This window comes from Bos javanicus, chromosome 13 (assembly GCF_032452875.1).
Source record: "Bos javanicus breed banteng chromosome 13, ARS-OSU_banteng_1.0, whole genome shotgun sequence".
NCBI lineage: Eukaryota > Metazoa > Chordata > Mammalia > Artiodactyla > Bovidae > Bos > Bos javanicus.
Genome location: NC_083880.1, coordinates 32,447,339 through 32,470,476, shown reverse-complemented (window position 1 = coordinate 32,470,476; position 23,138 = coordinate 32,447,339). Strand labels below are relative to the sequence as shown.

Genomic DNA, 23,138 nt, shown 5'->3' with positions numbered 1-23,138 from the left:
GGCAAGGCAGATAGACACACTGCAATCACTGCTAGAGTTCAGTCCTTGGAGACTGATCAAAAGCCATGAATCACATTCACTGTGGTGCTCAGGGGGACTCAGAATAGAACTGCCTTGTTACTTGGCCTGTCTGCCCACCCTTCTACCCAGCTTCTGGCTACAACTCATCTGACAACTGATTAATTGTTACATTCCCCCCTTCAGACTCAGAATTTTAAATTATGTTACAACATCCCATCACTAAAAACCACAACTACTTACCTCTCTAAGAAGTTTTTGAGCATCTTACAAATATATTAGTGACAAAAAGTCATGCTCTGAGACTGTATCTTAGCAGCAGATCTAGTTAGCAATTCTGACTTTCTTACCTGGTTTCTGGAAGTGTCAAAGTACTGCCTGGTGAAAGCCAGGATATCTTCTGTCTCATTCTGTGAAAGGAAATAGGAGTCCTCATCCTGCCTGAGGCTGAGAAGGCTGTGCAGGTAAAATGTATACTCCTTATTACTCATGTTGAGCTTAGAAGAACAAATCTCTTCCTGATGAATGATGTAATAGAGGAGGAGAAGAGAAACTCGCTGGATCACTTCCTCTTTGAGCTGATCCTCGAAATCTCCTCCAGCTATTAGTAACAGGGCATCCGGTTCAAAGCACTGTGCAAAAATTAATAAATAAAAATAAACAGAAAGCTTGACAAATAGTCCCAGAACATTAACCACCACAGAGTTTCTGATGCTTATTATTTTATGAATAGGAAGGAAAAGTGGGCAGCCTCAATAGCCTAATTCAAGTAAGACAGTCAGGGTTGAACTTTTATATAAGGAAGCTCTCCCAGGAAGTCCTTATTTCCTAAATGCAGTCTTTCTGTCTTCAACTATGGTAACACAAGCTGTCAATTTGCTGCCTTGATTAAAACCAGATGACTCTGGCTCTTAAAGTGATGCCCCATTGCATTTAGAATGAAATTCAAGTCCTTATAATTTTCTCCTCAGTCTGGCTTCTACCTACCCTATCTAGCCAACCTCATCTTATCCTCTCTCGACTGCTCTCACTTCACTTCTGCTTCTGTGACTTTCTGTCAGTTCCACCAGGCTCTATCCCACTTGATTTCTTGAGTCTCAGCTTCAAGGGCCAGCTCCTCCGGGATGCCTTCCTAGATACCCTGTCCAAAGTTGGAAGTCCCCATCCCTGCCCTGTGCTCTCTAGCACAGTGCCATTCAATAGAAATACAATGCAAGCTACAAGTGCTAGGCACACTTTAAATTTTCTGGTAACCACACATTTTGTTTTGGCTGTGCTGGGTCTTCATTGCAGTGCGTGGGGGTTTCTCCAGCTCTGGAGCATGGACAGGCTCTACAGCATGTGGACTCAGCAGTTGTGGCAAATGGGCTTCTCTACTTGGGGTACACAGGCTTAGTTGCCCCATGGCATGTGGGATCTTAGTTCCCTATATTGGAGGGTAGATTTTTAACTACTGGACCACTATGGAAGTCCCAAGTAGCCACCTTTTAAAGCATAAAAGAAATAAATGAAATTAATGTGAATAATACATTTTATTGCAAGATACACATATATGCAAGATATGATCATTTCAACACACAATCAGAATTCTAAAAGGTATCAATGTGCTAGTTGACATTCTTTCTGTCACACTAAATCTTTGAAATCCGCTGTGTGGTTTACGCTGACCAGTGTATCTCAGGTGGGATGAGCCACATATTAGGGGCCTAACAGGCTGAGGCAGCTAATGGCAGCTCTAGCATTCACGTTTTTGTTTTTGTTTTTTCATTTTTTCATGGAACTAGACTTCTAAGATTAATTTGTCTGCTTGTTTATTTTCTATTTCCCCTTGATAACAACTGGGCCACTAAGGCTGGATTTTGTCTGCTTTGTGCATAGCTCTATCCTCGGTCTCTAGCACTATGATGACACTTAAGAAGAATGAAAATGGAATATGTGTGCTCAGTTGCTCAGTCGTGTCTGACCCTGTGACTCTTTGGACTGTAGCCTGCCAGGCTCCTCTGTCCATGGGATTTTTCAGACAAGAATACTGGAGTGGGTTGCCGTTTCATTCTCCATGGGAATCTTTCCAACCCAGGGATTGAACTCATGTCTCTTACGTCTTCTGTATTGGCAGGTGGGTTCCTTACCACTAGTGTCACCTAGTGGGTACCATCTGCTTCCCCCTTATCCCACCTAAGACAGCTGATGTCAGTACCCTTCTGAGACTCAATCACTGCACCCTGCTGTTAACAGAGAGGTTGGTGGTTTGAGAATTACTAAAAATGTTTCCACCATGCTTTGTTTCACAAGCCACAGACAGATGCCTGGCTTGTCTGATCAAGAAGTTTACTTGACAGAGGAAGGTGTTTGGAGAAATGTGTTGAGACAGTGAGAAAAAGAAAGACACATAGGTTGTGGAAGAGAAGCTTTCCAAGCAAGACGAGAACTGTCTTTCTTCAAAGACACTCGAGGAGCTTCTGGGAACACTCCCAGGATCCAAGAAGCAGTCCATGACATGGCACCAGCCTCAGAGTGAAGGCATTAAGTAATACCTATCTTGAGCCCCAGGGGAGCTGTCCCACTGTGGGATAATCTACTCTAACATCTTTGAATCTGTTCTCTGAGGTGGAAGTTTCAGGGGATCTAATTCCATGTCTGCTGTGCATCCCACTGGGTAACATCTGGAAAATACCATCTGAGTCAGAAAGAAACATGTCATCCATCTGTAAAGCAAAGCATTAATCACATTCTTCACAAGCCAGACAGATTCCAAGCTCTCCCCAACTCAACTGTGAGGGGCCAAGAACTCAGCAAACAGGCGCAGGCTTCTCAATGAGACCAACTCTGAATATCAAGGTTAAACAAACCACCAAAACCACACCAGCCCTTTTCTGTTCCCTAAGCCCTAGAGAAAAGTCCATGGGCCAGTAGCTATTGTATGGGGCTGACACCAGGACCCAGGGAGGTGAGTCAGATGAATCCTTCTTTGGACCAAATAACCTCCTGAAACTAGAATATCGGTAAAACTATTGGTCATACAGCTACCATTTACTGGAAGCCATGTGTCCAAGACAGAGCTAAGCACCTTCCATACTGAGTCATTCCTCAGTGTATAAGTCTCCTGGTTTCTGGAAAAGGTGTTGGATAATCAATTTTTCAAAGGGGGGAAACATTGCATCATTTTAAATGGAAAAACAAAATGTGCCCAGTTTATATCATTATCCACCAAATATTTCTGCACAATAGACAGCATTCAGAATACTAATTGACCAATTATTTAATGTATAATGAGTTAATAGGTATATTTATATGCAGTATGCAAAGATTTAAATATGCACAGAATTAAGTATGAACTAAATTTTTCTTTCTATAGCAAGAGTCGTGTCCGACTCTGTGCAACCCCATAGACGGCAACCCACCAGGCTCTCCCGTCCCTGGGATTCTCCAGGCAAGAACACTGGAGTGGGTTGCCATTTCCTTCTCCAATGCGTGAAAGTGAAAAGTGAAAGTAAAGTTGCTCAGTCATTTCCGACTCTTAGCGACCCCATGGACTGCAGCCTACCAGGCTCCTCCATCCATGGGATTTTCCAGGCAAGAGTACTGGAGTGGGTTGCCACTGCCTTCTCCAAAATTTTTCCTTCTATGAGGAAGAATACCCTTAGTATATGTGTAAGCCAAGTTTAAGAGAGGGTGAGTAATGTACCTAAAACCACACAGTTGATAGTGGCTGCCCAGTCTTAATTCCTGCTCTGCCATTCACAGACTATATTCTCATTCCTTTGTTTTGTGTCATGGAAACCAGCTGTGGATCACCTACATATTTACTGTGCAGCCCCTTACCCAGTAAAATTGGGTCAATTAGGAGGTTGCTTGATAGCACTGGATAGATGGGAAGAAGAGTGTCAAGAACACATAGAACCTCCGTGAGGCCACCAAACCACATTTCTGTGGCCCAGGTGTGGCTGTGTGCTGGTTGCACACAGCAGTGTCTATGGCCACTCTTCATCCCATCCAAGCTGCCTGAGACCTTGGTCCACTCATGGTTCCTTCTCCATGCTTTTGCTGTGGACCTTTCTACAGGTGGGGAGGAGGGGTGTGGCACAAGGTAGTGGAGAAGAGGGTAAGATCTGGGCTTTCCTGGGAGTCAAGTGGTTAAGAATCCACCTTGCAATGCAGGGGACACCAGTTTGATCCCTGGTCAGGGAACTAAGATCCCACATGCCATGGGGTAGCCAAGCCCACGTGTGTAACTACTGAATCCACGCGCCTCAGCTATTGAAGCCCATGCATCTAAAGCCTGTGTTCCAAAACAAGAGAAGTCACTGCAGTAAGAAGCCTTTGCATCACTAGAGAGTATCCCCTACCTTGCTGCAACTACAGAAAGCCTGTGTACAGCAACAAAAGCCCAGCATAGCCAAAAATAAACGAATACAAAAAATATTTTAAAAAGAGGGTAAGATCTGTATTTATGCAGATGGTCATGCCAGAATTAGTTTGTAAAATGCTTACAACTTGCAAGGTAAATCAGTTTCTCACTTTGAAAAGCTTTTAAAAAGTTGTGGAAGCATTTCATTTGTCTGATTAGAGAGTTTGGTCATCTTGAACGACCGGAGGTTTGCCTACTCCCTGCTTTAGTTTTAGTTTTTTAAGGTCAGCTGAAATGAAACTTAATGGTGAATCAAAGGGCCATGGGCTGAAAACTTTGTGCTCTGATATTTGAATCTTAGACAAATTACCTTAATACAGAAGGCTGTGGCTTGAGGAAAGAACACTGCAGGGAGAATTAGAAGAGGTAACATAAGAAAATATGGATTCTCTTCTGGGCATGGATGTCACAGAAGGCCTCTAGAGGTTGGTGGGGGACTGGAATTTTCAGCTCACCACCACTAGATTTGTTTTTGTTGTTACAGTTTTCAGAAGTGCTTTGGTTGTGGTTTGAGAGGAGATGTTTAGTAAAAGTCTGCAAATAGTGGCACCCCATGGGCATTGGATCTGTCCCAGGCTCTGACTCCAGTGAACTAATTCTTTGTTAAAAAAGAATGGACTCACTCAGAAATAATCCACTGATTTCCTTCTAATCTTGTCAGGTGGAGGCATAAGGTTTAAGATGGGGAAAAAAAAAACAAAACCCACAGATTCTAGGAATTAGTTTTTTAACTTTATAAGGAAATAAACTTTGGTAAAAAGACTACTCAAAATGTGAGAAGCATTTTCTACTCAGTTAAATGGACTACTCAGATATTTGGTAGAAATTTTCTGTGACAACCTGGAGCCAAATCAAATTGCCTTCTCCCAGCTGCTTAATCCAGCTTTTCGTGTAATGCCTGTGTATTTCAGGCTCCAGCCTCAATGACAAAGAGCTGTATGAAATATTTTTTTTTTACGCTAATGAAGCAGTTGTCAGAATCTGCAGGGTTTTAAACCAAAAGACATTGAGAATTTGACTTGGAATTATGGGTAAATCTACTGCCCTTCTTTAAGTTCTTAGATTTTTATAAGGTCTGCTTAGAAGGGAGATGGGGGGTGCTAACAGTTGACTGTAAAACATAAGAGGGAAATTATATTTCTTCCTTTTCCTTTCAAAGAAAGATCTGGAACGATGGCAGCTGATGGTGGGCACTATGTTTTTGTGGGTCTGTACTAGATTTAGTGGCATTTCTGAGTGACAGAAAGAAAAGTCTTAACTGAGAAGAGTTCAGATAAACTTGCTCCATAAACAAGATAAAGTTTGATCCTTTTCACACTTCACCCCATGGTAGTTCTGAGAAATCGGGGACAGGGAGGGATTTAAATGCAGGAGCTTAAAGCATCAATTCTCTTTGAATGTGTCTGAGAATCACCTGGAGATCTTGGTTAAAAACCCCAAACCTCTGGGACAGCTGAGGTGAGGCTGAGGGGCAGGCAGGAAGGGTATGCTGAGGAAAAGTCTGATTTTTCCAGTCTGACGGTCCTTCACAAATGCAGCTCCAATATACCAAAACAGGGTTGGTACTGGACATTTCTGTGAATACGTGTGGAAGAAGAGAGTTTGAGTTCCTAAATACATTCACAGATGGACATGTGATCTCACCAGCAGCCCCCAGGGGAGGGAATCAGCACCTCGGTGACTCAACAGCTAGAAGGTACCAAAACAAGGGGTATGCTCCTAATGTTGATTTCAAACCAGATTCTTTTCCCTTTACCATGCCTGAAACCCAAGCAGGTTTCATCACAGTTCTCATCATTACCTAAGTGCAATCCATTCTCTTGGAGTATGGCAACCCACTCCAGTATTCTTGCCTGGAGAATCCCAGGGACAGAGGAGCCTAGTGGGCTGCTGTCTATGGCGTCGCACAGAGTCGGACACGACTGAAGCAACCTAGCAGTGGCAGCAATCCAAAAGAAGGGATTAGATCTGATATATCTAAGGGACTAGATCTAATAGATAGAGTGCCTGATGAACTATGGATGGAGGTTCGTGACACTGTACAGGAGACAGGGATCAAGACCATCCCCATGGAAAAGAAATGCAAAAAAGCAAAATGGTTGTCTGGGGAGGCCTTACAAATAGCTGTGAAAAGAAGAGAAGCGAAAAGCAAAGGAAAAAAGGAAAGATATAAGCATCTGAATGCAGAGTTCCAAAGAATAGCAAGAAGAGATAAGAAAGCCTTCCTCAGTGATCAATGCAAAGAAATAGAGGAAAACAACAGAATGGGAAAGACTAGAGATCTCTTCAAGAAAATCAGAGATACCAAGGGAACATTTCATGCAAAGATGGGCTCGATAAAGGACAGAAATGGTATGGACCTAACAGAAGCAGTTTTTCTTTTGGTTTTTCCTGTGGTCATGTATGGATGTGAGAGTTGGACTGTGAAGAAAGTTGAGCACTGAAGAATTGATGCTTTTGAACTGTGGTGTTGGAGAAGACTCTTGAGAGTCCCTTGCACTGCAAGGAGATTCAACCAATCCATTCTGAAGGAGATCAGCCCTGGGATTTCTTTGGAAGGAATGATGCTAAAGCTGAAACTCCAGTACTTTGGCCACCTCATACACAGAGTTGACTCATTGGAAAAGACTCTGATGCTGGGAGGGATTGGGGTCAGGAGGAGAAGGGGATGACAGGATGATATGGCTGGATGGCATCACTGACTCGATGGACGTGAGTCTGAGTCAACTCCGGGAGTTGGTGATGGACAGGGAGGCCTGGCGTGTTGTAGTTCATGGGGTCGCAAAGAGTCGGACAGGACTGAGTGACTGAACTGAACTGAATAGAAGCAGAAGATATTAAGAAGAGGTGGCAGGAATACACAGAAGAACTGTATAAAAAAGATCTTCATGACCCAGATAATCATGATGGTGTGATCACTCACCTAGAGCCAGACATCCTGGAATGTGAAGTTAAGTGGGCCTTAGAAAGCATCACTATGAATAAAGCTAGTGGAGGTGACGGAATTCCAGTTGAGCTATTTCAAATCCTGAAAGATGATGCTGTGAAAGTGCTGCACTCAATATGCCAGCAAGTTTGGAAAACTCAGCAGTGGCCACAGGACTGGAAAAGGTCAGTTTTCATTCCAATCCCAAAGAAAGGCAATTCCAAAGAATGCTCAAACTACTGCACAATTGCACTCATCTCACACGCTAGTAAAGTAATGCTCAAAATTCTCCAAGCCAGGCTTCAGCAATACGTGAACCGTGAACTTCCTGATGTTCAAGCTGGCTTTAGAAAAGGCAGAGGAACCAGAGATGAAATTGCCAACATCCGCTGGATCATGGAAAAAGCAAGAGAGTTCCAGAAAAACATCTATTTCTGCTTTATTGACTATGCCAAAGCCTTTGACTGTGTGGATCACAATAAACTGGAAAATTCTGAAAGAGATGGGAATACCAGACCACCTGACCTGCCTCTTGAGAAACCTGTATGCAGGTCAGGAAGCAACAGTTAGAACTGGACATGGAACAACAGACTGGCTCCAAATAGGAAAAGGAGTACGTCAAGGCTATATATTGTCACCCTGCTTATTTAACTTATATGCAGAGTACATCATGAGAAATTCTGGGCTGGAAGAAGCACAAGCGGGAATCAAGATTTCCGGGAGAAATATCAATCACCTCAGATATGCAGATGACACCACCATTATGGCAGAAAGTGAAGAGGAACTCAAAAGCCTGTTGATGAAAGTGAAAGTGGAGAGTGGAAAAGTTGGCTTAAAGCTCAACATTTGGAAAACCAAGATCATGGCATCTGGTCCCATCACTTCATGGGAAATAGGTGGGGAAACAGTGGAAACTGTGTCAGACTTTATTTTTTTGGGCTCCAAAATCACGGCAGATGGTGACTGTAGCCATGAAATTAAAAGACGCTTACTCCTTGGAAGAAGAGTTATGACCAACCTAGATAGCATATTCAAAAGCAGACATTACTTTGTCAACAAAGGTCCATCTAGTCAAGGCTATGGTTTTCCCAGTGGTCATGTATGGATGTGAGAGTTGGACTGTGAAGAAAGCTGAGTGCCAAAGAATTGATGCTTTTGAAGTGTGGTGTTGGAGAAGACTCTTGAGAGTCCCTTGGACTGCAAGGAGATCCAACCAGTCCTTCTGAAGGAGATCAGCCCTGGGATTTCTTTGGAAGGAATGATGCTAAAGTTGAAACTCCGGTACTTTGGCCACCTCATGCGAAGAGTTGACTCATTGGAAAAGACTCTGATGCTGGGAGGGATTGGGGGCAGGAGGAGAAGGGTACGACAGAGGATGAGATGGCTGGATGGCATCACTAACTCGATGGACGTGAGTCTGAGTGAACTCCAGGAGTTGGTGATGGACAGGGAGGCCTGGCGTGCTGCGATTCATGGGGTTGCAGGGTCGGACACGACTCAACGACTGAACTGAACTGAATCCCAAAGAAAGGCAATGCCAAAGAGTGCTCAAACTACACACAATTGCACTCATCTCACACTCTAGTAAAGTAATGTTCAGAATTCTCCAAGCCAAGCTTCAGCAATACGTGAACCGTGAACTTCCGGATGTTCAAGCTGGTTTTAGAAAAAGCAGAGGAACCAGAGATCAAATTGCCAACATCCCAGTGCACCAGGCCCAAGCATCCTGTAATTAATTCATGGGATCGAAAAGAGTCAGACAGGACTGAGTGACTGAACTGAACGGAACTGAACTGAATCCCTCTTTAAATGTATTAAAACACTCTTCTCACTAAAAGAAAAAAAAAAAAAAAAGAGCCACAATCAGACAAGAGTGTCTATTTTTCAAAGACAGCAGCTTGAATGGATTTATTTTAAAACACAGCACTCTCTAAAACTTCAGATCCATTTTTTAAAAATTCAGTTTTTACCTAGATCTGAAATAAAATTGGGAACTTATTTCCTCCCCACACATTCAAGATACACTCTGATCTCTTTTTTAAGAACATGATCTCATCCCCTTGCCCTTTCTATAGTCAGAAAACTTCTGATAGGCACCCTCTCAATGGATAAAGTCCCTAAAAAGGCAAAAAAAAAAAAGAATTCAACAACAAGGTGAAGATTTGTGGTTTGCAGAGAATGTGGGTATTTGCGAAATCAGGGAGTTTGTTTTGTGTGTGTGTGAATGAACACAGATTTCATGGACTCCTTGCTTAGATCATGGGTGTTTGGGTAAACTAGATCCTTCTGAGGAGGTGAAGCTGAGATTTGCCTTTTTTTCCCCCCCAACTTTAGTCTCTTAGAAAAAGAAATAGCAGCAGCAGGAGAGTAAAGGTGTTACAGTGTTTCACTTCCTAGGAAAAAGAATTAATTCAAACAGAAGCTAAATTGGCCAAACACTTATTAATATCACAGAAAACAAAACAAAACAAAAATGTACAAACAACCTATTCTACCCACCCCCCCCCCTCCAAAAATGGAGACCAATCTTGCCTGTTTACATCCTCCCCTTACCCTGCTAAACTAATACTGGACCAGCCTTAATAAGGCACTTCATGTCGTTAGAGGAGAACATTTCTCTGAAGCAAATTCTCAGAGGATATTAATAAGATATGACTCCTAGTTATTTCCGGTGGGAAGTCTTCTGTTGCTATATATATAAATTAATGTCATCACAGATGAGCTGCCTCTCACAACACATGTTTTCTCTGGGAACCCTTGGGAGTTTTACTAATTATTGAATTATTTATTGTTTGCACAGAGCAGAGAAAAATTCTGTTAGCCAGACCCTTCTGTCATGAAAAACAAAAAACAAAACACTTGGCCAGGAAATGTTTCCCTCAGAACTAAGCGTGATTGAGAAAATCTGCCAAAACTTATTCTGGGGGGGAATGATTTCGCTTCTCTTATTTAGTCATGTCTTCATTTATTTAATTACTTATTTGTGAGGTCATTCTGAAAAAAATCTAATCAGTCAGGAAAGGGATGCTGAGAACGCTTTGGTCTGTTTTTTGTTGTTGTTGTTTGCAGTCATTTTTTAAAAAAATGTTTTATTTATTTGGCTGTGCTGGTTCTATAGTTGTGGCATGCAGTATCTTTAGTTGCAGCAAAGAGTTGAGGCATGTGGGATCTAGTTCCCTGACCAGGGATCAAACCCAGGCCCCCTGCATTGGGAACTCAGATTCTTAGCTACTGGACCACCAGGGAAATCCCTGTGGTCATTTTTAAAACATAGGCTCTTACTGCTGGGGATGCTCTTGTCAAACTCCCTTTCCCCCAATGGAGACATTCTGATTTTACATTAAATGTTGGTTTTTACATTAATTCTGATTTTACATTAAAGTGCTTTGCAGAGATTAAAAAAAAAAAATTCCTGGGCAAGTGAAATCTTGATGTCTGGAGAAGGAAGTTTCAAGTATTCTGAGTATTTTGTGAAGCCTGGCCAGGTGATGCTGATGGATAGCCAGGGTTTGAGAGTCACTTAATAGACTAGGAAATGGCTGGAAAATGGGCCTCTGGGACCCTGGATCTCATTTCAGCCCCACTGATAGCACTTCCCTTCCCCAGCTCAGATTCCCCATTTTAAAGAAGACAATTACTCAGCCATTAAAAAGAATACATTTGAATCAGTTCTAATGAGATGGATGAAACTGGAACCTATTATACAGAGTGAAGTAAGCCAGAAAGAAAAACACCAATACAGTATACTAACGCATATATATGGAATTTAGAAAGATGGTAACAATAACCCTGTGTAGGAGACAGCAAAAGAGACACTGATGTATAGATCAGTCTTATGGACTCTGTGGGAGAGGGAGAGAGTGGGGAGATTTGGGAGAATGGCATTGAAACATGTATAATATCATGTATGAAACGAGTCACCAGTCCAGGTTCGATGCACGATACTGGATGCTTGGGGCTGGTGCACTGGGACGACCCAGAGGGAGGGTATGGGGAGGGAGGAAGGAGGAGGGTTCAGGATGGGGAACACAGGTATACCTGTGGTGGATTCATTTTGATATTTGGCAAAACTAATACAATATTGTAAAGTTTAAAAATAAAATAAAATTAAAAAAAAGAGAAGACAATCATCCAATTCATTAATTCCCCATGATACAAAATATTAAAACACACCTGCCGATATTTAGCAGAAAGTACTTAAAAATTCAATGCTAGACAAATAGTAGATGGTATTATTTGCCTCAGAAAACAAGCAGCATCTATCTAACCAATCACATTCAAGGTCACTGCAAATAAAAAGGATTAGTAAGTCAGAAAGAAGAGGGAACTAATAGTGCATACTTGCAAATACATACTTCTAAGCCTGCAGAAGGGTTGTAGCAAGGCTTATAGAAGGCTTATTATCATTTTAATATAAACAAGTTCTCCATGTCTTTAAATGCCATATGTAGACTACTGTATGATCTGGCATATGGGAGTTATTATACTGTAATGCATTGGTCACTCAGATATTGGAAGGTTTGCGTCTGATTTTGCTTTCCTGAAATAAGTGACTGTGAAATGCATGGCTCTTGTGAATACGCTCAGTCCCTGATCCCATTCTATCACACTAACCAGATTGCAGTCTCCTTGCCTTCCATCTGTCCTCCGAGGGCACCCAGTTTTCTCCAGCAATGTTCTGATGAGGCTTCTTGAGTGGTTCAGGGGACGGGGGTCATCAGCAGAGAGAACCCGTAGAACTTCCGTCAGTTGCCCTGGACTCCAAGTGCTGCTGCTGTCCTGAGTTGAGGGTTTTTCTGTCTCAGTCGAGGGATCAAGGCTGAGTAGAAGGAACAAGGACACCCAGGATACAGAAGGCTTTGTCCAGAAGCACATCTCCACTCTTCCTCTACCCCGAGTCTGCTCTGATGGAGGAGGATGGGTTGGTGTTCACGGTGTCAACTTGTAGCTGGAGGAATGTCAGTGGAAAGGGGGGAAATGAAGGCTTTAATTATTGTGCCTGCAAGAGGTTTGAAAAGATTCATTAACTGGGTGGCTAAGTAGATTGGCAATGACAAGCTGTTTCTAAACAACAGGGGATCTGTAGGTTGTTCCCACTGGCAGGAAACTATGGTGGGTTTAGACTTTCAAACTGTACAACAGCCAAGAAGTGAGTTATATTGCCTCTCTGGGAACTAGACATAGAGTCAAAAGATAGGGAGAACACATTTCACTGTCTGTCCTAAAGGTGCTACAAGTCATAAAACCCAGATGTATAAAAAGATAACTAGTGGGAAGCTGCTATATAGCACACAGAGCTCAGCTCAGTGCTCTCTGATGACCTAGATAGGTGGGATGGGGAAGCGGGGTGAGGGAAGGAGGCTCAAGAGGGAAGGGAATATATCTATACTTATAGCTGATTCACTTTGTTGTAAAGCAGAAACTAACACAACATTGTACAGCAACTATACTTCAATTTTTAAAAAAGAGCAGGAAACACTCTCCATTTTTAAGTTGAGGTATAGTTGATTTACAATGCTGTATTAGTTTCAAGTGTACTGGAAAGTGATTCAGTTATACATATATATATATATATTTTTTCAGATTCTTGTCTATTAGGTTATTATAAGATATTGACTATAGTTTCCTGTGCTATACAGTAGGTATTCTTGTTGTTTACCTATTGTATGTATAGTAGTGTATATATGTTAATCCCAAACTCCTTATTTATCTCTCCACAGCTCCAACAGGAAACATCCTCATTTTAACCCATTGATTTATGGGCCTCATTAGTGAAGTAAGTCAATAAAAGTAAACAGAAAATAAATTTGAATACATTACAGATATCACATTGAGTTAGAAGATTTTCAAAAAGGAAAGGAAGAAAACAGTAATGTCCAGAAAATGCTGGTTAGTTTTCAGCTGATTAAAAGTACGAACTATCTTAGAAAAACAAGAGAGTTTCAAGTCCACATGAAGCATGATAAATCCACATATTTGGGGCTCACTACAGAAGTGAAAAGGACAACTTTAGAGCCAATCAGCTTTCTGGAAAAAAAATATTAATCTCTTCAACCGATTGCTTAAGGAATGCAAAATGTTAACAGCATCTCATGGCAGATCTTGGCCCAGAGATGATCTAAAATGGCTGTGGGGTAGTAACAAAAATACTAGGATTACTTTTATGGTTTAAAAAGAGAGAGCAAGTTTAAGATTCTTATGTTAGCATTTAAAAAATGACAGAGGATGATACAAACATTTCTAAACCCAGTGCTTACCTTCAGAAGAAAGATAAATGATTATTTATCTGGAGCTCTGTGGCCTTTTAAATCTTGGAGGGTATTTCGTGGTTACAAAGTCCTCTGTTTTTAAAATTCCTTGACTGTGCGCTGGGAGCTAGAGAGGATTATTTCAGCCCAGAAAAGTTTTCAGTTGCTATGGAGAGTAACAATGAAGGTGGATAAAAGTGAGAACTTTCCGTCTGGCCGATTTTCAGGAAAATCAAATCGGTGTCGCTAATGAACCCGACTTTTTATATCAATATTTACCAATTGTCTTAGAATTCTGAGAACAACCTTAGAATTTCTTACAGCCAATTGCCCTTTAAAGGACAGATCTAGGTCAAACGAGTTCACTTACAGAATGGAAAGGTTTTCATGTTAAATCAAGATTTCTTTTATTTCTCAGATGATTTTGTGATAACTGCTTTATCCACACTCAAACCAAAGATCTGTTAAAAAAAAAAAAGAAAGACAGGCTCATTAGAGCTTTATTTTATAAGCTACAGGATTTTAAACAATTTCAGGCGTTCTTAAGTCTATTTTTCAAAAAAAAAAAAAAGCATTTGCTAGAGGAAATTCTTACCTGGGACTTAAGTGGGAAACTTTAATTAGCTGTGTATATTCTGATCTCAGATTCTGTGTTAGAAGTAATTACATCATGCCCTCCGGTGCTGTGAAACGAGCTCTCGCTAACTTATTAGGGAATAAATGACTGAAAGAACAAATGTGGTAAATTTTATAGGCGGTAAGAGAAGTTAAACACCCAAGATTTCAAAGTGGACATGGAAACAGCACAGAGGCTCCAGAGACACAAAATGAATCTGAAAAGCGCAGGCAAAGGAGAGGGATTTCTGAGTTGGGTTCTGAGGTGGTGGTTGGGGAGGGAGACCAAGGCAAAAAACAAAGAAGGTGAGATACTTGTTCTCAAATGTTCATCGGGTATGAAGATTGGGAACAAGAGTGAAATGATCCTAGGACAATGCTGGTAAGCCTGTTAGAAATACGGAAGGCCAGTGCTTCCAGAAACCGCCCGGCTGCTCTTGACCCACACATCAGGGAACACTCAAGATTTATCTAAACTGTCAGGGGAAGGGCCGTGGCCTGTATCTCTCGACATCTGTGGGAAGATGTTCCTGAAGTACGAGTCCAAAACCATGCGTCCAACAGAGGAGTGAGGAGGTGGTCAAGACCTACCAGCCGTGGAAGTGGATGCAGAACAGGAAGTGGACTCAGGACCAGAGAAGGCACCTTGGGCAAAGTTCCCAGCAAGCTCCTGCTCCCGACCTGCTGCCCACTCAGCAGCTGGAACCACCTGAGCATCATTTGTAGGCTCTGTCCCATCTCAGTCTCAGGGACCCAGGGAGCTGGTAACTAAGTAGCCCAAAGTCTACTGAGCGAATTATCCAGTCCTCTTGTCACCTGCTGCTTTTCAGAACTTCAGCTCTGCCTTATTTCTGGAATTAAGCCCTTGCTTCCTGGCCCACTTCCAATCATCAGGTTCCCAGATCGGCCCTCCCCGCCCAAGTCCCTCCGTATAATTTTCCAGGTTAGAACAGAGCTGCATCTTGATTGGCTATGAAGTGGTCCTGGGAGAGCGCCCTCTGCTGGAACTTTGAGATCTTTCTCCGGATTCCCAGATGGATATCCAGCCTGAAGTCCTGTGTTTTCTAGTCTCAGATGCCCTGTGGCTAGGGATCCGCCCCTCTTAGAGCCCCAGCAAATTACCTCCTGCAGGAATTCTCAAACACCCATTACTAGTCTCAGCTGATCCCAGCACCTCAACCAGGCCACCCAGGAGCTAAGAGGCTCTCAACTAAGGGAACTTTTCCCTCAGGACACAGTCTGTATCATTTGCCTGGAGGCTTGGTCTCCCCTCGGAGTCATACCTAAATCAGCCACCGACCAGATTTCTCTTCCTGCCTCAGAGTGAGACAGCCAATAGGAGAGGCAAGGAGAAGCCTTGGAGGAAGGCTGGAAGGCAGGCAGATCCCAAGGAAGAAGGAGGAAGCACTTGGCTGAACAGTGAGGTGTCGCTTTCTTCATCTGATCTGGGTTATAGCTGTTAACTCTTCATCCCCAACCTGCCTGCTTCCCCAACAACCCTGAAATCAACCTTGCTTAAGCATGGTTGTATTTGCAATCCAAACCAACCTCTGGGGATAATGAGTTTCAGGTGTAAATTAACCCCCTTTATGTACAAAGAAGGAGCTCATTGACTCCTGGTTGATATTTACAAGGATTAACAAGGATTTACTAATTTGGAAATAGTTTCATCTGCTGCAGTATCTCCTGATAAGTTGTTGTTTAGTTACTAAGTCCTGTCCAATTCTATTGCAGTCCCATGGATTGTTGCCTACTGGGCTCCCCTGTATTCCTTTTTCTAGGAAAAGGAGTACATCAAAGCTGTATATTGTCACCATGCTTATTTAACTTATATGCAGAGTACATCATGAGAAATGCTGGGCTGGATGAAGCACAAACTGGAATCAAGATTGCTTGGAGAAATATCAATAACCTCAGATATGCAGATGACACCACCCTTATGGCAGAAAGTGAAGAAGAACTAAAGAACTTCTTGATGAAAGTGAAAGAGGAGAGTGAAAAAGTTGGCTTAAAACTCAACATCCAGAAAAACTAAGATCATGGCATCTGGTCCCATCACTTTATGGCAAATAGATGGAGAAACAGTGGAAACAGTGGCAGACTTTATTTTTCTGGGCTCCAAAATCACTGCAGATGATGACTGCGGCCATGAAATTAAAAGGCGCTTATTCCTTGGAAGAAAAGTTATGACCAACCCAGGCAGCATATTAAAAAGCAGAGCTATTACTTTGCCAACAAAGGTCTGTCTAGTCAAGGCTATGGTTTTTCCAGTAGTCATGTATGGATGTGAGAGTCGAACTATAAAGAAAGCTGAGTGCTGAAGAATTGATGCTTTTGAACTGTGGTGTTGGAGAAGACTCTTAAGAGTCCTTTGGACTCAAGGAGATTCAACCAGTCCATTCTAAAGACAATCAGTCCTAAATATTTATTGAAGTACTGATGTTGAAGCTGAAACTCCAATACTTTGGCTGTCTGATGTGAAGAGCTGACTTATTTGAAAAGACCCTGATGCTGGAAAAGATTGAAGGTGGGAGGAGAAGGGGACGATAGAGGATAAGATGGTTGGGTGGCATCACTGACTCAATGGGCATGAGTTTGAGTAAACTCTGGGAGTTGGTGATGGACAGGGAGGCCTGGAGTGCTGCAGTCCATGGGGTCGCAGAGAGTCAGACACGACTGAGTGACTGAACTGAACTGAACTGAACTGAGGCTCCTCTGTCCATGGGATTTCCCAGGCAGGAATACTAGAGTGTGTTTCCATTTCCTTCTCCAGGAAATTTTCCTGACCCAGGGTCAAGCCTGCATCTCCTGTGTTGACGCAGGAAGATGTAGTAGACAGGAGGTGGAAGGGAAGCTGAAAGACATTAATCTGTCCTACCTGCAGCTCCAATTCTTTGCCGTGCTGTGTGATCTGAGTTTCAAACTTCTACCTTATATCAATATTGGAGAAGGCAATGGCAATCCACTCCAGTATTCTTGCCTGAAGAATCCCATGGATGGAGGAGCCTGGTAGGGTATAGTCCTTGGGGTGCTATGAGTTGGACACAACTGAGCAACTTCACTTTCACTTTTCACTTTCAAGCATTGGAGAAGGAAATGGCAACCCACTCCAGTATTCTTGCCTGGAGAATCCCAGGGACAGAGGAGCCTGGTGGGCTGCCGTCTATGGGGTCGCATAGAGTCGGACATGACTGAAGCGACTTAGCAGCAGCAGCATATCAATATAATGCCTTGACCTGGAAAGAATTTAAAGGGCCCCACCAGGTAACATGAAATATAAGATGGCAGCCACTTCAGAAGAGGCTGAATAAAGTGTAGAGACATCTTGTATCATTCAGGGTGGCCATGCACAGTTTTGTAGGTTGTGTACTGTTCAACCCTAGGGATCATCATTTACTTCCATAATCATCACAGATTTATGGATTTATTATGTGAATATTCCAGCAAATGTCCTGAGAAAAGGAGACTCTGAGCTCGTGGTAGGACTGCATGTGTCCCTCTTCCTGAGCTTCCAGTTCACTGTGTGGGGCCATCTCTGGCAGTCAGATGAGGTCCTAAGACTCTGAGCTACTTCTGGGCCTTGCTCTTCCCCCTGTCCTCCCATTATGCTGTCTTCTTCCCTCTTTTCCAAGACTCTAACCTCCCTAAGTCATAACTAAATAAAGTTTATGAACATTTTTGAATTGTCTTTAATGCCTAGGCACTGGGATAAGTAACCTCACATGTATTTTCTCATGTGATTTCAACTGAACCTAATTAATTTCATTTTTTTAAATTTATTTTTGGCTGCACTGGGTCATCATTGCTTTGTGAGGGCTTTCTCTGGTTGTGGTTTTCGGGCTTCTTGTTGGGATACCCTTCTCTTGTTGCAGAGCGTGGGCTCTAGGGTGCACACGCTTAGTTTCCCTGTGGCATGTGGGACTGTACTGGGTCAGGGCTCAAAACTGTGTTCCCCGTATTGGCAGATAGATTCTTAACCCACTGGCCCACCAGGAGGTCCTGAACCTAATGAACTTCTTCTCACTGTACATTTCTAAAATCCCCAGGTCACACAGCTAGTAGATGACACCAGAAATCCAGGCCTGTATTCATCAAACTTGGTGCTTATACCAGCAAGCAACTGTCTGTTGCAATGTGATTCCATTTTTATTTGTTAAGTCTAGGTTTCTTTTTACAATGAATCATGGGCTACACAAAGGAATCAGGCAAAAGTTCATCATAAATAAAATAATCTTTTCCTGTATAGGTCATTATATAGTATTGGGAAGAGTTTTTTTTGTTTTTTAATTTTAATAAAAAAAATTAAAAGTTCATGTGATACAGATAGGTATTTTTTAAAAAAGAAAAAAATAATAATGATGTGCTACATTTTGATTTTTGAATTCTCCTCAAAAGTCCTTCAGCACAAAAGTTCTCAGGGAAAAATTTTTCTTCAGAAAAGAAGTAAAACTTTAAAACAAATAGAACTTCAGGCTCTCCTTTTCTGTAATACATAATAGGTCTACCCACTAGGCATTTGAAACAAACACTACTCCTTCTTCAACTGTTTTCTCAGAGGAAAATCTTGATGTTCAATTGAAAGACAGCATTTACAGGGTAGATACTAGAGTCTTATTCATCTCCTGATTCTGTGACATCACTGTATCTCCAACAGTTAGAAGATGTCACCTGTTTTAAATGTTAACATTTAGATGATCTTTGATTTGGAAATAGTAAACATGATTTTTAAAAAACACGTATTTTATGTGCAACTTTCAAACAATATTTTCTTTTCCTTATGAAAACCATGTATAACTACTAATAAAAAAAGATATCTAAGAGCATTAAAAAAAAAGAGGGTGGTGTCTCTATCCAAGATAACAAATGGATTATGTTATATGCATAGTTTTGAAACAGTGTTTTTACTACTATATTGTGTCAGACCTGCTAAAAATGGCTTTATAAGTCATTTCAAATATTCACCTTTTGGAATATTCAGTTCAGTTCAGTTCAGTTCAGTCGCTCAGTCATGTCTGACTCTGCGACACCATGAATCACAGCACGCCAGGCCTCCCTGTCCATCACCAACTCCCGGAGTTCACTCAGACTCAAGTCCATCAAGTCAGTGATGCCATCCAGCTATCTCATCCTCTGTCGTACCCTTCTCCTCCTGCCCCCAATCCCTCCCAGCATCAGAGTCTTTTCCAATGAGTCAACTCTTCGCATGAGGTAGCCAAACTCCAAAGCTGGAGTTTCAGCTTCAGCATCATTCCCTCCAAAGAAATCCCAGGGCTGATCTCCTTCAGAATGGACTGGTTGAATCTCCTTGCAGTCCAAGGGACTCTCAAGAGTCTTCTCCAACACCACACTTCAAAAGCATCAGTTCTTTGGCACTCAGCTTTCTTCACAGTCCAACTCTCACATCCATACATGACCACTGGAAAAACCATAGCCTTGACTAGACGGACCTTTGTTGGCAAAGTAATGTCTCTGCTTTTCAATATGTTATCTAGGTTGGTCATAACTTTTCTTCCAAGGAGTAAGCGTCTTTTAATTTCATGGCTGCAGTCACCATCTACAGTGATTTTGGAATATTATTCCACCATAAAAAGGAAGGAAATTGGGTCATTTGTAGTAATGTAATTGAAACTAAAGTCTTACAGGGTGACGTTGAAAAGAGAAAAACAAACATCACATGTTAACACACATATGAGGATTCCCTGGTGGCTCAGTAGTAAAGAATCCACCTGCCAATTCAAGAGACACAGGTTTGATCCCTCTGTCGGGAAGATACCCTGGAGAAGGAATGGTGACCCTCTGCAGTATTCTTGCCTGGGAAATCCTATGGTCTGAGAAGCCTGGCAGGCTGTAGTCCATGACATTATAAAGAGTCAGGCATGACTTAGCAACTGAACAACAGCACATGAGTATGGAACCTAGAAAAATGGTACTGATGACTCTAGCTGCAGGGCAGGAATAGAGATGCAGACATAGAGAATGAACATATGGACACAGGGGTGAGAAGGGGAGGGTGGGACGGACTGAGAGAGTAGCATTGACATATATACACTCCCGGGTGTAAGACAGCTAGCAGCAAGCTGCTGTACAGCACAGGGAGCTCAGCTCGATGCTCTGTGATGACCTAGAGCCGTGGGATGAGAGGAGTGGGGGGAGGGTCAAGAAGGAGGGGATATATGTATGCATATAGCTGATTCATGTTGTACAGCAGAAAGTAACACATTATAAAGCAATTATACTCCAATAAAAATAGAAGATAAATAATACGATCCCCCAGAATTTACCTTTCACTTTGGCTTTGATTATCCTAATTATAGCCAGCTTTTTACATCATTAATTTCCACTCTTTTTATTTCCTTCCTCCTTTTATCCCATCTTTCCATAGTTCTGTCTTTGGGATTGAAGCTTTGAGTGGCAGATGTTGCTAGATGTCTATCTGTTAACCATTCTTCCTGCCTTCATTTCTTCAGGGCAGCAAAGTGCTCAACTAAAAACGCTTGCTTCTCCAGACTCTTTAAAAGACAGGTGACACAGCCCTGAGATGATGTGAGTGGTGGTCCGCTGGGGGCATCAAAGGGGGCCTCCCGCCTGGGATGTAGAAGTGACACAGCTGTGGCCCCGGGGGAGGCAAAGAGCAAAAGAACAAGAGCCTCCCCCTTCCAACTGAAACAGGAAGACAGAAGAAGAGCCTAGGCCTCAGAAGTATCACCCAAACCACCCTAGCAGCCCTGGCTGCCTATTCTTGGACTATTGGTTGAGTGAAATCCAGAAACCTCTATCTGTGAACTTCTTTCTGTTAAGTTCTCTGTTGATTTGCACCAAATGTAAACACTGCTACCCCTTGAGACAACAATGATATGTCTTGCCATCTTTTTCTGCTTCCTTAAAAATTTTTTTTGGAATATAGTTGCTTTACAACGTTGTGTTAGTTTCTGCTGTACAACAACCTGAATCAGCTTTATGTATACATATATCCCCTCCCTCTTAAGCCTTTCCCCACCATCCCCACCATCTCACCCCTCTGCTGTTGCTAAGTCGCTTCAGTCATGTCCGACTCTGTGCGACCCCAGAGACGGCAGCCCACCAGGCTCCTCCATCCATGGGATTTTCCAGGCAAGAGTACTGGAGTGGGGTGCCATTGCCTTCTCCATCTCACCCCTCTAGGTAATCACAAAGCACCGTTTTTGTGCTGCTGAAAGCAGTATTTTCAGACATGGAGAAAGCTCATGGAAATGGAGAGTTGGAATGAGGAGGCCTGGTGACCACTTAATTTCCCAGTTACTTCCTGAGTCACTCAGAGTGAATCACTGTGTAAACAGGTGTATGAATCATCTATTTCTGTACCACACTGAACCACAAGCTTGGGCTATGGTTGACATGTTGATTATCCCATAATTTCTGTGGGTTGGGAGTCCAGGCGTGGCTCACATGGGCCGTCCACTCTAGGGTTTCATCAGGCTACAATCCAGGTGGTGACCAAGGCTGAGGTTTCTTTTGAAGATTGGACTGTGGAAGAATCCCCTTTCAAGCCCACGTGGTCCTTGGCAATCTAGTGAATTTTAATCCCAGGTGACACTGCATATTGAACTGGTCAGAAGTGAATTGCCTACACTCAGTAGGAGAGATATACTAACAGTGTGAATACCAGGAGGTGGGGTATCAAAGGGAGAAGAGTGGAATCACTTTGCTCTATGCCTGAAACTAACACAATATTGTAAATCAACTGTAATGTCATTTCTTTTTTTAATTTTGTTTGGCCAAATTGCACAACAAGCAAGATCTTAGTTCCCCAACCAGAGATAGAACCCATGCCCCCTGCAGTGAAAGCACAGTGCCCTAACCACTGGACAACCATGGAATAGATAATAACTTTTAAAATAATAGAAACTAATAAATGTTATTTATTCCATTATTTATTCCCTATAGTTCCATTTAAAAAGGGAGAAGAGTGTGAAATGATGTGGGTGAATATGATGATTAACATTCCAAAGGCTATGGTTTGCATCCATGTTCTTTTCTGAGGAGGTAAGGAAAATGGAACTTCTGACATCTTTCTTCATCTCCTAATCACTCTCCAACTGGTTTCAAAGTCCTCCTGGAGTTAGCTATGTGTGCTAAGTCGCTTCAGTCGTGTCTGAAGGCAAGAATACTGGAGTGGGTTGATATGTCCTCCTCCAAGGGATCTTCCTGACCCACGGATGGAACCCAAGTTTCACGCCTTCTGCATTGTCAGATGGGTTCTTTACCACTACTGCCACCATAGACGTTACCAATCAAAGGATGTATTTAACATTTATTACTCCTTCAGAATCTTGAGTACTGGTCCAAACCACTGGGAATTGTGTCTTTTAAAAAATTCAACTTCTCATTCGTTTGATTCTAAAATTGAGAACTTATCCTTTGTAATTTGAGATGAAAAGATATTCCATAAAGTATGCAACCATCAAGTGTATTTTTTCTCCACACACTTAAAACGTGGCAGTTTCTAGAATATTTTTAGGAAAACAGTAGAATCCTTACTGAACATTTTATTCTACTTTTAAGATAGTAACTTTGGTATTCATAGTTAAATATGTCAAAAGTATGTGACTTGGGCTAAAATTTGTCTTTTGAATATCCTTTAACCTGATGACTTTAAAAAAAATGTGAACTAAAATCTTGCCAAGAAAAAATGATTCAACATTTATGTTGAATAAACTAATGACATTCAAGAGCATTTACAAAATAAATTGTTCACTGCTTATTATTCAATGGATTTTCATCTTGGCATGAAAAGACTTCTAATATTTGTGTAATTATTAGGCACATTATATAATTAAAAAGTTGTTAAACACTTATGTATAATGCTATTTAGATCATAACTATGTCAAATATATTTGTGGCAAAAGTATTGACTATAAAGTATTAATTGTAGCTCCCCACTGGT

The 23,138-nt window shown here is 42.0% G+C and overlaps 2 protein-coding genes across 8 annotated transcripts in view; one reads left to right on the top strand and one right to left on the bottom strand.

Moving 5' to 3' along the window:
- SLC39A12 (solute carrier family 39 member 12) overlaps positions 1-13,821 on the bottom strand; it is an 84,336-nt gene extending 70,515 nt beyond the window's left edge. The window contains exons 1-3 of one of the 7 annotated variants that reach the window (XM_061436165.1): positions 13,610-13,821; positions 11,967-12,351; positions 369-650 (exon numbers count right to left, since the gene is read on the bottom strand). In XM_061436165.1, coding sequence (XP_061292149.1) covers positions 369-650; positions 11,967-12,227 — 543 coding nt within the window. In that variant the 5' untranslated portion in view covers positions 12,228-12,351; positions 13,610-13,821. Of the gene's footprint in view, positions 1-368; positions 651-5,840; positions 6,002-11,966; positions 12,352-13,609 lie in introns of those variants that run through there. The other 6 variants (XM_061436160.1, XM_061436161.1, XM_061436166.1 and 3 more) reach the window with 6 other exon arrangements.
- On the top strand, positions 6,367-8,030 carry LOC133259118 (uncharacterized). The gene is made up of 2 exons (XM_061436181.1): positions 6,367-6,791; positions 7,250-8,030. The coding sequence occupies exons 1-2, from the start codon at positions 6,448-6,450 to the stop codon at positions 7,920-7,922; spliced, it is 1,017 nt and encodes a 338-aa protein (XP_061292165.1). The 5' UTR covers positions 6,367-6,447; the 3' UTR covers positions 7,923-8,030.
- Positions 13,822-23,138: the final 9,317 nt, after the last annotated feature.